The following is a 15,364-nucleotide window of genomic DNA, read 5'->3' on the forward strand; positions in this document are numbered from 1 at the left end:
CTTACCGCCGACAGTTCAGCGATGGAGCCGTGGTGGCGGCGGGTCGTCTCCAGCCGTGCTCTCCCTCGTTCAGCAGTCTGCAGGAAGTCTGCAGCTCTGACGCTCCGTCACACGGTGACGATGTCCGACTGCCCTGGGAGCAGTACAAAGGCAGCATTCAGGTTGTTAGACTCATCTCATTATTCAGCCCAGACTCTGGAATAAACATGGCGCACACTTTTTCACCATCATCCAATGTGTCGCCCATCATTTTTCTGCAATCCAAACAAAGCTCGCAACAAGCTTGCCTGACAAATGAAGACTGCATTGTTAAGGCACATACTCTACCTGTGCACAATGGGGGTCGTGTTTGGTATTTCTCAAAAGCAGAATAACCAAGCTGTGCTACTGGCCAGATATTTGGTGGCCCCTCCAAACGGTTCACTTTATTCATATCTTTTTTTTTTTGCAGAGTTCTTACTCAGAGCTTCCGACAACGCCAGCAGAACCCGCGTCCTTTCTGTCTCAGAGTTATCCGTCCTACAGCTTGGCGTACCCTCTGCAGCAGGTGAGCGAGGAGCGTGATGTCTGTAGGTATTGATGATGACGGGACCGATACATATTTGATCATCTCTTTAGGATTTGTCTCTCGTGAGCTTTCAGACCATGATTTTTGTTGTGTGATTCCGCAGGTCTCACCCAGGATTTACCCTCACAATGAATCCAACAACTCCAAATATTCCCTGCAAAGTGTGTCCGCCACTTCACGCCAGGAGGGCACTGCACAGTCCTTTTTCTCCAAGCCCATCTACTCCTACAGGTGACAAAAACTAAACTGAGCCGATTCAATTACATCTCACCAGGTTTTATTAGTTAATTTTCCTTTATTTTTATTTATTAATCTTTTTTATATCAAACAACGTTACTCACTATACGTATTTGTAAACCTGCAATATGGATGTTTAGCATCCTAAATTTGGCTTTAATTACAAAAATGCTGCTCTGTGCCAAAAGATTAAAGATGCATCTCATAAATTACAGTGGGGACATTACAGTTTCTCATAAATTATACTTTTTTCTGTTAAAAAAAGTCTACTGTTAGTTTTGCGGGATTACATTGCCAGTGAAGGAACACTGCTTCACTTGCATGCACTAGTTCTAGATATATTAAAAATTTCTGCCTTACTTACAATTTGATGACATTTTAAAAGCAATTAGTGATAATTGATGGATGGCAGCAGTTCTGAATTTTCACCGTCTCCTTTGTCTCTGCAGCATCTTGATATTCATGGCTTTGAAGAACAGCAAAACAGGAAGTCTTCCCGTCAGTGAGATCTACAGCTTCATGACTGAACACTTCCCTTATTTCAAGGTACAATTAATCCATGATACACACTGGATCGATCACAATATTTACAAGCATTTTAATAGCATTGGAGGTCGGATGTTGTACCTTAACGCAAAATGAGGATGAGAGAGCTCTGGGAGACTTCAGCCTTGGAGAAACTCAGATGTATAAAATACAGGTTGAGGGTTAGGGTTAACTTTTGATGTAAAATAGGAGCCGGTGTTGCAATACTTGAAAAATAGCTGGGAGGTCGGTCATGTTTTATGTCGCTTTATTTCAACCATTCCCAAACACACGTTTATTTATTTATTTATTTATTGTGCTTCACATTGCTATTGGTGCATCTTCTTCTTTTATACTTACATTTACATATCCATTGTATGTAGAATCCCGTCAAATAGCTAGCCGAGTCTCACTAGCCTATTTATTTACCATTTTTGTATTTTTTGTTCTGCTTGGTTAATTTGGTTGTTTGGGTAAACAAGGTAACGTTGACAATGGAGACGGTGTAGTGGACATGAGAGACAAACAGGCCACTAACAGGACTGTGGACGGTGCATATTAGAGAGTAGGATGTACATGAGGCACAGCTGACAACAATCAAGGATGCACGTAAAAAAAAAAAAAAAAAAAGACACCACAGGCGTGAAACATAAAGCAAAGAAAACAGAAAAAAATGCTTGACATTGAAATCTAAAAACCACAAGGAAGAAAAAACATTTGAAAACACACTTGAAAAACCAACAACACAACAACATCAGACAGGACAATACAAAAAGAGACATACAAAACTCATGACTGGTTGAACTCTTTGGAAAGCACAGATTAACTCCCTTTGTTGTGGTTTTCCATGTTTTAAACAAACACACGTTTAGCGCTTAGATCTAAGAGAATGGCAGGAATCCCTGATATGCAAAACACACCTGTCTTAAAGTCATCATCTATTCCTCCAGGGTATAATTGGCTTCTGACCGTCAACAGACTTTTCAGGTTTTTCTGCTTTACCTTAACAACATCACGTATGACTGTAACATCTCTACGTGGCTGTGGATTTCTAGTAAATGATTCCTATTGTCAACGTGTTAAAGCAGTGGCAGAATACTTCATGAGTAGCTTTTATTTTATTGTATAAAATGACTTAAATGTATTTGTCGTTCCATGCTTTTCCTTCATTTGCCTGTTTCTCTCAAGAAAGTTCTGCATGATCGCAGAAAACTGTGTGAGTGCTTGCAGCGATGCTGGAAATTAATGTTGACTGTGTGTGTAAAACCAGGTGACTTCCAACTAACTGATGTACCTTCAGTTGAATTTAAGGAAAGAACGAGTCATCAGGTGGTCCCTCACAGAGCTGACAGCTCAGCGAATGTGTCAACGATTTTCTAAATGATTATGATAACTTTATTTATAGAGCACCTTTAAAAACTGTGTTATAAAAGTACATACAAACATAACAACGTCAGGTGGGACAGGAGGAGACAAGCTATCTATAAAATGATAGACACGAATTAATTACAGATGACAACATACCAAAGGAGGCTGAAAAGAGAACATATATAAAATTTGGGGCATAATTTAGAGTAAAAACAAATCAATGGAACACTAAGACAATTTAAAAGGTTTTTAAAAGCCTTAGCTTCTCTTAAAAATAACAGTAACTAATAACTGCATTCATAATATTATTATAATGTGAGGGGAGTTTTAATTTTAAACAATAAGATAGAATTAGATTCAAGCAAGAAACCGTTGATGCCCCTTTTCCACCAAGCTCTACAGTCTAAGTTTCGACTCCAGGCTCTGAAAACTGGCTCTTAGAATATGAAACAAATCTCTTTGAAAATTAAAACGCTTCCTTGTTAAATCATCTGTTCGCCTGCCCATCCGTCCACAAGTTGTTGTGATATTCTGTTAATCAACTGACTGATCGGCTGAAATGAAAACCTATTCCTCATATAGGATCCTCTTTGGGCATTTATGGGCTTTGAGACGCTGCAATGACAGCACATTGAAAATCCCCTGCATGGGGCCCTTCCTGAGGGGTCGTCCACACCAGGAAACCGATTAACCTAAACTAGCTTGTTTTTGGCCTGTCATCCACATGAGTGTTTTAAAAGCATGAAAACAGGGTTTTTTGAACACGGGTCCCAGAGTGGGGAAATTCAACAACCTCGGCTCGTGCCGGGGCAAAGACGATCATCTGTGGATAAAAGATGGCGTAATCGCCCCCCACCGTGGTCCGTGATGTCATCAAATAACCACAACAATCAGGGACTACAAGCTGTCGTGGAGCTGCAGAAGCAACATACGCTAGCAGCAGGACGAGCGTGGCCTATATAAATACAGATATATAGAGGTTTATGAACAGGAATCTACTACTAAATTTCTATTTGCTCTGTCTTCTTCTGCGTTTTTGGTGTGTTTGGTGAGTCACAACGCCTCTACAGGCCTGGCATGTGTACTACATGCCCTGAAGCCTCGTGTTGAGCCGTGTTCACAATGACGTGTTCATAGTGACGTGTGGATGGAATTGTATTTTTGAAAAGATGCTAGTAGGAGGCCCAGACAGAAGGCAGATATTAGCGACACAACTTCACCCTGCTGGGGAAAGAACTCCAAGTTTCCAAAAATGGACTATAAAAAGCGCATTTTGGTTTTAGATTATTTAAAGTTGTCCAATGCAGATTATTGTTTGGTAACTTAGTGAGAATTCAGACAGTCCTTATCATGGCTGCTACACAAAACACTTCCGGGGTTAAGTGAAAGTCGATAGATAAGGAGTCAGGAGGGACATTTCAGACGCACCCGCAAAGAAAAAAATGATTCTCAAAAATGCAAAATGTCTCTGTCCTCTACAGTTTCCTGTTTTCAAAGAAAAATATGCAACAGGTGATACAGAGAGGCAAGCTTCGTGCAGGTTGCAAGAACTTGGAGCGAGCAAGCTGGTGATTTTTAGAGTTGGAGATTGTGGCAGAGAGGTGATTAAAGCCCCTGATGTGGATCAGGTGTGCTGCCTCACCTCTCTGCACATAAAGGAGGAGGCACCCGGAGACACAGACACGGTGAGAGCCTGGTAGAGGCTTTGTGGCTGTTTGTGAGTGTTTGAAATTTTGGTTTATTTAATAAAAAAATAACTCTGTGTTGTCCACCCGGCGGTGGCAGGCACTGCTGCCACAGAGATCAATTCTGCTGTCTAAACTTTCCCTGACCACACCTTCACCTGCCCAAATGAGATTTCAAACGTGTTTGAGGCTAACCATGTGCCAGGAGAGGCTCACAGGATGAGCACTGATTTCCATGGAGAGAGATGTTCGGAGGTCCTAAGATATGGAAGATGTTGTGGCTGCATCTGTAGAAACCAGGGCCCACAAGCAGCAGTTTTAAGAAAAAAAAACATTACACTACAAAGTGGATCATAGATATAAGACCAAGGTGTCACAGTTCTTTGTGTTGTTGTCTTTTTCTGTTGTTATTTTTTGTTTTCAGTTGTGTTTGTTTTTCTGGTATTTATATAATGTGTGTAGAGTTTGCATTCAGTTGAGATAGTAATGTTATTTATTATTTATTTTAAGTTAATTATTAAAGTATTTCTTTAATGATCCATCATCCCGGACTTTATTCATCCTCATTCTGGAGCCTGGAGAGCCCATAGTTCTCCATGCCGAGAAACGCCTCTGCACGTATGTCAGAATGTGACTCTGTAGCCTCTCAAGAGCAGTTGTAGCAGCGGTAGCTTTCACAAAATATTATACAACTTAACGGCTCATTTTCCCACAAATCACATCCTGATTAGATAATAGGGAAGTTACAAGTTCTCAGCTTGAAGAAAAGGCCCCTGGAGAAATGTTACTTAGTTTTATACCGTCAGATCTTCTCATTATAACTGAGAGATGTGGCAGTTGTGGTTGGGAGAGCAGGTTGTCTTCTCCTGCCCTGCCACTGGTGTGTGTGTGTGCGTGTGTGTGTGTGTGTGTGTGTGTGCGTGTGTGTGTGTGTGTGTGTGTGTGTGTGTGTGTGTGTGTGTGTGTGTGTGTGCGTGTGTGTGTGTGTGTGTGTGTGTGTGTGTGTGTGTGTGTGTGTGTGTGTGTGTGTGTGTGTGCGTGTGTGTGCGTGTGGGTGTGGGTAAATGGGTGAACATGATGGATCATGCAAAGCACATTGAGACTGCTCAAGGGGTAAAATGCACTATAAAAGTCCATTTTCCATTTGCTTGTTAGAGTTATTCAGGAATTTAATTTGGAGATGTGGTGGTATAATAAAATGTAATCTTTGATTAGATGAGGCAGCTGCAGGGTTGCACCTCAGCTTGAACCCCAGTCACCAGAAATACTGCTCAATTTCCAAAGGATTCCAGCGATGTACTCATCAGATGAGTTCAGACTCACTTCTGGAAAGAGCTCAAAGACTCACTGCCATTCGTATCCAAGAAGATATTTTGTAGATGGCATCCTTCCAAACAGCTGTCTAGAATCTGAATCACAGGCTGCAGGGTTTTAAAAACACACAAGGTGATTAATAGAAGTGGTAATCTGAAAACAGGGTCACAAGAGTTTTGCAAACGCAGTTTGGAAGTGTGTCTAGATAGTTTGATTGTATTGTGAAGTATGTTTCATTTAAGTTCCACTCAGTGGACACTTGTCGTGGCACGCAGGTATGGTCCTCTGTCAGAGCAGATGGTGGCAAAATGAACATGTGTCGTAATGTTCCCTCCAGGGAGGACCGGCTGTCCTCACTTAGTTTGCTGGATTTCTCTTCATTTATAACAGCTCTCGTAGTACTTAAACTACTTTGACATATCGACATTGAAACATGAGGCAATATTACTTCAGTGAATTTACACTAAACACTTAACACATGAATGTGTGTTGTATTTTAATTTTAGTGTCATAAAAAATGACTTGTGAATTCATTGTAGTGCCACAGTGTTTGACAGTTACTATCTGAGCACTCTTATGATTGCACATTTACTCAAGTTTCTGTGGACTCGTTGCATGAAAAAAGACTCTCTCTCTCTCTCTCTCTCTCTCTCTCCTGCTCATTGTGCCTGCGGGTAGAACAAGTCAAACTCTGTTTTCTTTCCACACACGTTGGTCGTTTATTCAGCTGTTCCCCCCCCCCAGCAGCTTCTTTTCAGTTGATTTCATGAATCTTCTCAAAAATGTTAGTTACGCATGACTGAAAATCACATTCCTCCTTATTGGCACACATGCATCTATCCAAAACTTTTTTCAATGAATGATACTGTAAATAGCTAAATTGTGCACAACTGACTTTGATAAGTTAATGTTTATCTTTAGATGAACCTACTGAGTGTTCATCAACCCGACTCATACAGTGCTGATGCCACACAACACCACAATCATACCATTATGAACATGATATTAAGATTTCCTAATTTTGAGAGACAGTTACTGAAAGGGTGACGTTTAGTGTACGACTTTCCAAACTGAAATTTTTGAAAGCTTTGCCCTGAATTTGTGCTCAGACAGACACCCTTTTCCCCAGCAGAATGTTTGTCAAAAGATTACTCTGAAACTAAAAGAGTATAGAACTGCATAGAACTGAACAAAATACGGTGAAATTACATATATTTTGTAGTTTTCACACATTTTTCGATCAAATTGATAAACATTTCTCACTTCCAGCTTCTGAGTAGTAAAATTAATGTAACCATTTCTGTTTTATGGAAACCCGGGAGGACCACCGTTCTCTGCAGAGCTTAATAATGACTCATTGATCAAGTGTGTTTGGAGGGAGAATTGAAAACATGCAGGACAGCGGCCCTCTGTTCCAACCTCTGATGGAATGAGTTGCAGAAGCGAAAATATTTACCGAAATCTTCCATGTCTCTTTTGACATCCAACAGCTTCTTCGCCAGTTTTCTCACTGTGTTTGTCATGATTCCTTCTCTCTGTGCAGACGGCGCCTGACGGATGGAAGAACTCCGTGCGGCACAATCTGTCCCTGAACAAGTGCTTTGAGAAAGTGGAGAACAAAAATGGCAACTCCTCTCGTAAAGGCTGCCTGTGGGCTCTCAACCCGGCCAAGGTGGAGAAGATGCAGGAGGAGCTGCACAAATGGCGTCGCAAAGACCCCGTGGCCATGCGCAGGAGCATGGCGAAGCCAGGTGGGAAGCAATAAGTGGCGTCATTCAGACGGACAAAACGACAAATGACGAGGACAAGCGTGTATTTGAACGACCGCGTTCAGTATTCAGAGCATTTTTCACAGCTGTCTGCTCACTTCTTCTTCCACAGAGGACCTCGATCGTCTCTTCGGAGAGAGAAAAGACAAACTCAGGTCTTTCCCGCCTTACAACAGCCCAGCTTTGTTGTCCAGAGTTGCCCCTTTCTACAGCAATACCCCTTCATCTTGCTCCCCAGCCCATCTTCGACCGGCAAGCTCGCCCGTTCGGCATTCACAGTATGCTCCCATTCAACCCCCGCTGTCCTGCTACTTACCCCCTGCTGCCGCCGCCGCCGCTCACCCCACCAGCTCTTTCTCCCTGTACTCGCCGTGCGGACTGCAGCCCACAGCCACAAGTCTGAACTCACCCCTGGCTGGGAAGATGCCACCAGCCTACGCCGCCGCCCCGCAGGCGGAATACGGAGTTGGCCCGAGGAGCATGCAGGACTTACTGCTGGAGGGAGACAGCAGTTACGACATTGATATGCTCAACCCCACTTTGACAGACCTGCAGCTGCAAGGTAACAGCAGAAAAGCAAAACAATAAACAAGCAGGAAGGACGTGGGAAACCAAACATGGCCGGCGAGAACATGCAAACGCCACGGGACAACGGCCTGAAATTTAACTAGTCTGCCCCTCCTCAAAAAACAAGTGTCTTCCAACAAATCTAAGGGATGGTATATTTTTTGAGAAAAAATCAGTACATATTGAATTTGATGGCAGCAATACATCACAATAAACATGGGACACCAGGTGTGGTTACATGAGCCAAAAGTAATCCGATTAAATGACCCAATTAAATTTACACTATATAAACACTTCAGTCTGATTCTGTTTGTACAATCTGATTGAAATTACAACAGGTGTAGTCTGGTTTTTGATTGGATCGTAGGCCATGGAAATTACACATTGGGTTACTTTCTTACAGTCACAGCTTTGCATGCATGCCTGTGACATCAGTTGAGCTCGCACCACGGTGTGAACTCGTACACACACGCCGTTGTTTTGAGAATAAATGCGGGAACAAAGCAAAACTGGTCGGTGCAGGAAACTATTCTTTTAATTGTATCAAAAGACTTCAAAAGTTTGCAGGATTCTGTGCACATGTCACAAATAGTGTAAAGAATTCTGGGATTGATCTACTGAAATTCCGGGAATCGACTCTTTATAAGATCCAAACAATTAAAATGTATGGATTTAGTTCATTTAAAATTGCTGGAAATTATGTTTCCTGCTGCGAACGTGAGCCTCCCCATGAGCATCCAATCCTTCTTCAAATTAAGAAGAGCACATTATAATTTAAGAGGTTTGCTTCGGTTGGAAATAAGCAAAATAGGACCCAATGTCAATCAAAGGTGTGTCTCAGTTGTTGGAGTGAAATTATGGAACGATCTTATTGATCAATTTAAGTGAATCCATTCTCTGTTAAAAGTTTTAAAAATCTCTAAAATGTGATATGATTAATACATATCAGTTATGTGAACACTCATTTCCTTAATTGAAAAAAAAAACATTTACAGAAGGTTATAGGTGAAGGTGAGCATAAAGGCAAAAGCTTGTTTGTTAATTGTTGTTGAGTTGATGTCATGAACAGGGTGGGCTGAAGAAAAAAGGCAATTCTTCTGCCCAAACCCTTTTTTTGGTTGTGTTCTTGAAGGGAATATACAATTGTTGAATGTAAACAACCAAAATAAAACTTAATTTTATTTCATTTCAAATAAATTATGTCACGTCTTGGCGCATATAAACCGACACAACATTCCAGTTTCTTTATTCAGTGATCATGTAAAAGTTACAATCTGATCCTAGAATTGGAAAGAATTCAATCAAACTGACAAAAAGTGACCATGTAAACACAGCTAGTTGCTCTGACATAACATAAAAGTAAGTCGCAGTAACAGGGCCAAGTGGGGGGCCCTAAGCAGGATTTTATTTTGGGGCCCCCCTTCCAATAACATAATCATCATCATCATCATCATCATCATCACCATCACCATCATCATCATCATCATCATCATCATAAATTACAATTACTAACGAATCAAATGAACAGCCTCTATCAACAGTGGAACAAGAACTTTACAGATGCACACGTCTGAAAAAACTTTGTGGCATAAACAGTTTTTCTTTTTTATTTCAACAACACCCCACCTTCAAGTGAAGCACGAGCCTCTTCTTGTTTGGACTTTTTCTTTCTTTTGCTAGCTCCCAAATTGTATTGACGTTTGGAAGCCATCTCTCTCTCTCTCTCTCTCTCTCTCTCTCTCTCTCTCTCACTCTCTCTCTCGCTCTCTACTCTCTACCTGTAAACAACTGCCTGCCGGCCCATCTGACCGCTGATTGGTCAGATGGTGATGCGTCGCGCTTTCAATCATTGCGTCTCTTTCTCTCTCTCTCTCTCTCTCTCTCTCTCTCTCTCTCTCTCTCTCTCTCTCTCTCTCTCTCCTGCCTCGGATGACTTGGTGGCGGTGTTCTACGCGCCTCTCGGCAAAATGCACGCGCATCCTTTGCGCATTTGCAGAGAATGATGATACTTTATTGATCCCGAGGGAAATTCAATTCACTTGCGCAAAATGGGGCCCCCCATGGATCGCGGGGCCCTACGCACAGCGCGTGTTCTGCGTGTAGGGAGGGGCGGGCCTGCGCAGTAATAAGTGCACTTAAAAGAGGCGGAGTCTTTCTAACGTTGTCTAATCAGAGGAGATCTTAAGTAATCTATTAAAAAAGTTTCTTTGATGATGCTATATAATGAGTATAGTATTGTAATGTATCTTTGTTCCTGCAGGTCACTTGTGGGAGGAACTGAGGGACGACAGCCTCAATCTGGCGTCGGAACAAAGCGCCCCCATCACAACCTCATGTGTCACCTCCACCTCACAGGATCACTTCATTCACAACCGCTGCCTGCAAGCGGCGTCGCTCGTCAGTCAGGTGTCGGCTGTGACCCCAGCCGGTCGATGTCGAGTCGAGTTTGAGGACAGGAAGTCGAGTGTGGAGCAGCACACCTGCCTGAGCGGACTGCATCCTGTGGTTTATTCAGGAGTGGAGAGCTTGGCGGGGTACCTGACCGCCTGCACCACATCCATCTCCCTGATGTGAACATCTGGGTGCCTTCACCCTCCCTCACACTTAATGTTGACACTCCTGATGATGATCTTGGTGCTGCAGCATTTGTTTTTTTGTGATTATTGAACACAATATCTGTTTATTGCAGCTCATAAATATTTTTTTTCTGATACATTTTTTTTGTCCCACTTTTCCTTATTCAATTTACTGAGAAGGCAGAAACAACGCTATTATTAATTGTGAATAATCTATTTATTAACATTTTTCAAACTGTTTTGTGACCTTCATTTACAAATGTATTATTTCCATTTAAAAACATTAACTCTTACGTTTTGTTTATTGTAAATTTATTTTCTCATGAAATAAATGTGACTCGTCAAGCTGTCAAGCCCAACAGTAATAAATATATTATTGCATTAATATGTTTATATAGTCCTGCCATTTATTTTCATTTGATGTGTTAGACCGGTATAAAATAGAAACCAACTGATGTTACCTGCTGTCATAACTAGAGTTTGAATGTCCCATATTATGCAAAATTCTCTTTCTAGTGGTGTTCTAACAGTAATCTGTGTCCCCAGAGCCTGTGTATGAGGCCCCAAAGGTGAAGAAAGTCTTTCATCTCCCTCACTTTTGTTTGCTCCACTTTTCAGTCAACGTCTGCTCAAACAGGCAAATCAGATATTTGCCCTTCATGACATCATGAGGGGAAATAACCACTCCATCTGGTTGTCACGACTCACTTTGACTCTCCTACAGGTAGATGAGCGGGCACCATTTTTTCCTCTTGCAAATGCATTCTCAAAACAGATGTGAAGTAGGCTTGCACAGACACAGCTCATTAGCATTTAAAGGTACAGACACATAAACAACCTGTTCTCAGTGATGCTCCCCAGAGGGACTTTTGGATTGTAATAATGACATTGCAGCTACAAGAGGCATAACTGAGTCATCCAGGAGTAGTGCTGCTTCTCAACCATACAGAAAGCCTCCTGGTCAGGACCACCAGTACAGGAGTTGGGTGGAGTTGAGTTGAGTAGGCAAGAAAGACAATGGAAGTCTGATTTATCCAACTTAAAAATATTTGGCCTCTTACCACCACAAATGACTCAAATCCAATTGATGTGAATTTCGACCTACATTTTCTTCTATTGGGTGTACAAATTCTGAACGTCTGCACTGAAATTCAAATTCCAATCTGGCAAATCAAGTTTAGTTTTTAAAAATTCAAATGATTCTGATGACACAATATTTGTTTCAAGTAGGTTGCTGTGGAAACAATGCAGTGAGGCTTTTGTCACAGCAGGTGGTGGCAAAGATGCTTCACGACCTGCAGCTTGAGGCATGTGCAGAATAAATCCCAGACAACAGTCACTGCTTTAAATGTCTTGTAACTTTAACAATTAAAGTACAGAATCCCAGCGTAAACCTAATGGCTAAACTTAGTGGGATAATACCAGAGTACCTAACGAAAAGCCACGGACACAAAAGTGTCACAGTGCACATTGTCTGTTTCCTGCTTTATTCTGAAGTTTTGTGCTGTCTCTGATTTCAGGCTCCTTGACTTCCTCTCGCCATGTCTGTTTCGTTCCCTGCCCTGGTGTGTTTCCCCTGTGCCTGAGTGTGTGATAGTCTGCACCTGGTGGCTGCACTAGATGCTGGGCATCAGTTCTGGGTCTTGTTGCCAGGTTGTCTGTGTCGTTTCACCAGTCGTTTCTACTTTCTTCTTCTTCCAAGTCTCTCTTTTAAAAAAAAAAAAAAAATTTTCTGTCCAACCCAGATCCCTGTCCAGTCCTCAACTGACATTCAAGATGTGTGTGTCCTTCTCCAACTTCCCTTTCCCCCTAAGAACCAATAGACAACTTTCTCACTAACTGCTGCATCCGGCCTTTTAGTCTATGTTTCGCCTGTTTCAAAAGAGAGATCAGACAAAGTTCATATAGAGAGGTCCCCAAATCTGGAATCACATTTACAGTCAAGCTTTTTCACAAAAAAATTTGATTTATTGCAGTGATGGAACTTCACCTGTCAAAACTTTACATACACTTTCATCTCATAGTGAAACCAGCGATCTTAATTTAAGTATACACAGTGTTTCATTTCTACAGAGGACGTACTGGATATCAAAATTCTTTTCTGACTAAGTTTTTTTTTTTTTTTTTGCCACTTAAAAATTGCTATTTATTCAAAAATACTTCTGCTTTAGTAGTTCTACGAATATGGAAACATTAAACAAATGACACTTTCACAAAGACAGGGTACACATAGCCGTCATTCAACGGGACATTGACAGATCACAGGAGGAGGACGACCGACTCGTTCAGATGTGTGCTACTACAAATTTAAGAAACTGCAAAATGTAATGAAATTCCTATACAAACTATATACTGTAAATATACAATTTGCTCAATTATGATTCATTTTAGTGTGACATTTCTGTCTTTGTGTAATGGACATGTCGTTGGATTTGTGAGGACAAACAAAATGCCTGCTTCCCTTCATATTCCTGTTGTTTATGACTAAAAAACAGTTTTCCTGATTATCAAGTTGAGCCCACATATACAGACTGAATCTGACAGTATGTACAGACTCTGCATGTACTTACTTCCCACACACTCACACAAGCTGATGCAGAATGTTGATAAATCTGTCAGAATACTATGTTCTTGCAAAAAGAGGCAAAAAGGAGAAATCTGTTTGGCCAGGCAGCGGAGTACCTGAGCAGGACTGCATTGAGCTAACAGGAGTGAGCAAAGGAGAGGTTTAAATGCCGATAATCTGTCCATCAGTTTGTCTGTTTCCAGACCTGTATTGATAGCTAGATGATTGAAAATGTCTCCAACAGGTAGGAGGAGAAGTCGGAGGGAGAGGCTGGAGGCTGCAGGTCTTCCTATGGTCCCCCGCTATAGGAATAATCGGCCTTGTTGTGCATCACCAGCTTGTTGTCCACAAAGTAGAAGCTGTCAGACTGTGTTTCGTACGGGTGCAGGATCATCTCACGCACTGAGAAGGCAGAAACAAACAACACTCAGGGTTTTGTAACATCAAATCCTCTCTGTGTGGGTGTGTGTTGTCTCTTGTGGTAACCACTGTGTTGGAGCCTGGTGTGTGTGTGTGTGTGTGTGTGTGTGTGTGTGTGTGTGTGTGTGTGTGTGTGTGTGTGTGTGTGTGTGTGTGTGTGTGTGTGTGTGTGTGTGTGTGTGTGTGTGTGTGTGTGTGCGTGCGCACTCACTGATGTCCTCAGACAACGCAGGGAACTCGTAAATGTGCTCGCATGTGTTCTTGCTGCTGGGCATACAGAAGCCGAACTCGAAATCGAAGCTCTTTAGCAGCTGATCGCGGAAGTAGTGTCTCTCAATCATGCGGAAGTTGTTGATGGGGGTGTCTCCCACTGTGAACTCCACCCTGCAGATACACGAGGAGAGAACGAAATGCAGTCAGAGGGAAAAAAACAGATACACTGTTGTCTGCGCAAAGGTCTCTTTTATGAAAGCATGCCATCCAGTTTATTTCACTTCTATTAGCTCTATGTGACAAACCAAAATAACTGCTGTCTACAATATGGCAACACAGCAACAGCAACAACCACAACAAAGTCCCTTAGAGTAGATCAGTCAGGAGATACGAGTTGTAAACAATCCCACGTTTCATCCAGATTATCTTGACTCTTAGAGAAGTTATTGGTGTGACGCCATGAAAGGGTTAATATATTGGATGCACTGGTGAAAACCAGCCTGATGGGAATGTGGGAGATTAAAGCCTTTCTTTCTCTTCATGTATGACAGTTTTTCAGAAGTGATCGAAATGAATAGGAAGGATTAAACTGATACTTAACATACACGCTATTCACAAATGAATTGAATGTGAAATATTAAAACACATTCAAACTATGAAAAAAAAGCTTTAGTGCAAATCTATTTAGAAGTGTAACAACTGGCAGATATAAGCTTGTTATTAATATAAACTGTATATTTTGAAGAAAGAACATATCTAGTAATACCAAAAACAAACTGACAACAACATCTTTCAGTGTGAAATGTACTATGAAGTCCAGGATTCACGTAAAGATTATTACCTGCACATGCCTGCAAATATACTTGTGGATCCTTCATGTGGCCAATGGTAAACAAACTCCCTCCCCCAAATGCATCTATTAAAGGCCTTTAGTGGCAGTCCTGATATAAACAACAATGTTTCACTCACTGATTATTGGTAGCATTCTGTCTTTGACTCAAATATGCTCCCTGGCTGATGTAGACAAAGGCAGTCTTCTTAAACCACAATCGTGACCTTTGACCTGTCAGCTGTGCTTTGCAGTGAATGGTTGATTGGGGATATTTGGGGGAAAGATGTCCAGTAAAACCCCCTACTTGAACTTTGGAGTGACCTGAAACACATGCATTTCATCAAATTCATCCTTTGTCAATGCAAGGTCTTCATTACTGATAAAACCAAAGCGATAAAAAGCAATGTGATTTATCAATACGCAGCATAAAGTGGCTTAAACCCAACAACAAAACACATTTTGGGAAGGAATCATCCAGCTTATTTGAAATACATTGCTGTTCCTTGTCCAATCCAGACAGTCTATCAGTAGTTGGACGTCAGGCGTTCTCATAATATGAGTCCGATGATGAACGTCACTCAGAAACACTGATGGTGTCTGAATAAGCAGGTGGATGGGATTGCTCTGTACGTTCACGCTAATCGGCAGCCTGTTACACTCCCAATCCTGAAACCCACACAACTCCTACATCCAGTATGTGTCTTCTGCCAGAGCAGCAGGGCTG

The 15,364-nt window shown here is 41.7% G+C and overlaps 1 protein-coding gene across 2 annotated transcripts in view; it reads right to left on the reverse strand.

Annotated features, from left to right (window-relative positions):
• Window positions 1-13,464: 13,464 nt before the first annotated feature.
• Window positions 13,465-15,364, reverse strand: part of unc119a1 (unc-119 lipid binding chaperone a1) — a gene marked incomplete at both ends in the record, with an annotated part of 17,757 nt that continues 15,857 nt past the window's right edge. For both annotated transcript variants that reach the window (XM_080502418.1, XM_080502417.1), the window contains 2 exons: window positions 13,465-13,577; window positions 13,807-13,979. In XM_080502418.1, coding sequence (XP_080358544.1) covers window positions 13,465-13,577; window positions 13,807-13,979 — 286 coding nt within the window. The remainder of the gene's footprint in view (window positions 13,578-13,806; window positions 13,980-15,364) is intronic.

The sequence above is a fragment of the Blennius ocellaris genome (genome assembly GCF_963422515.1).
Source record: "Blennius ocellaris genome assembly, chromosome: 2".
Taxonomy (NCBI): Eukaryota; Metazoa; Chordata; class Actinopteri; order Blenniiformes; family Blenniidae; genus Blennius; species Blennius ocellaris.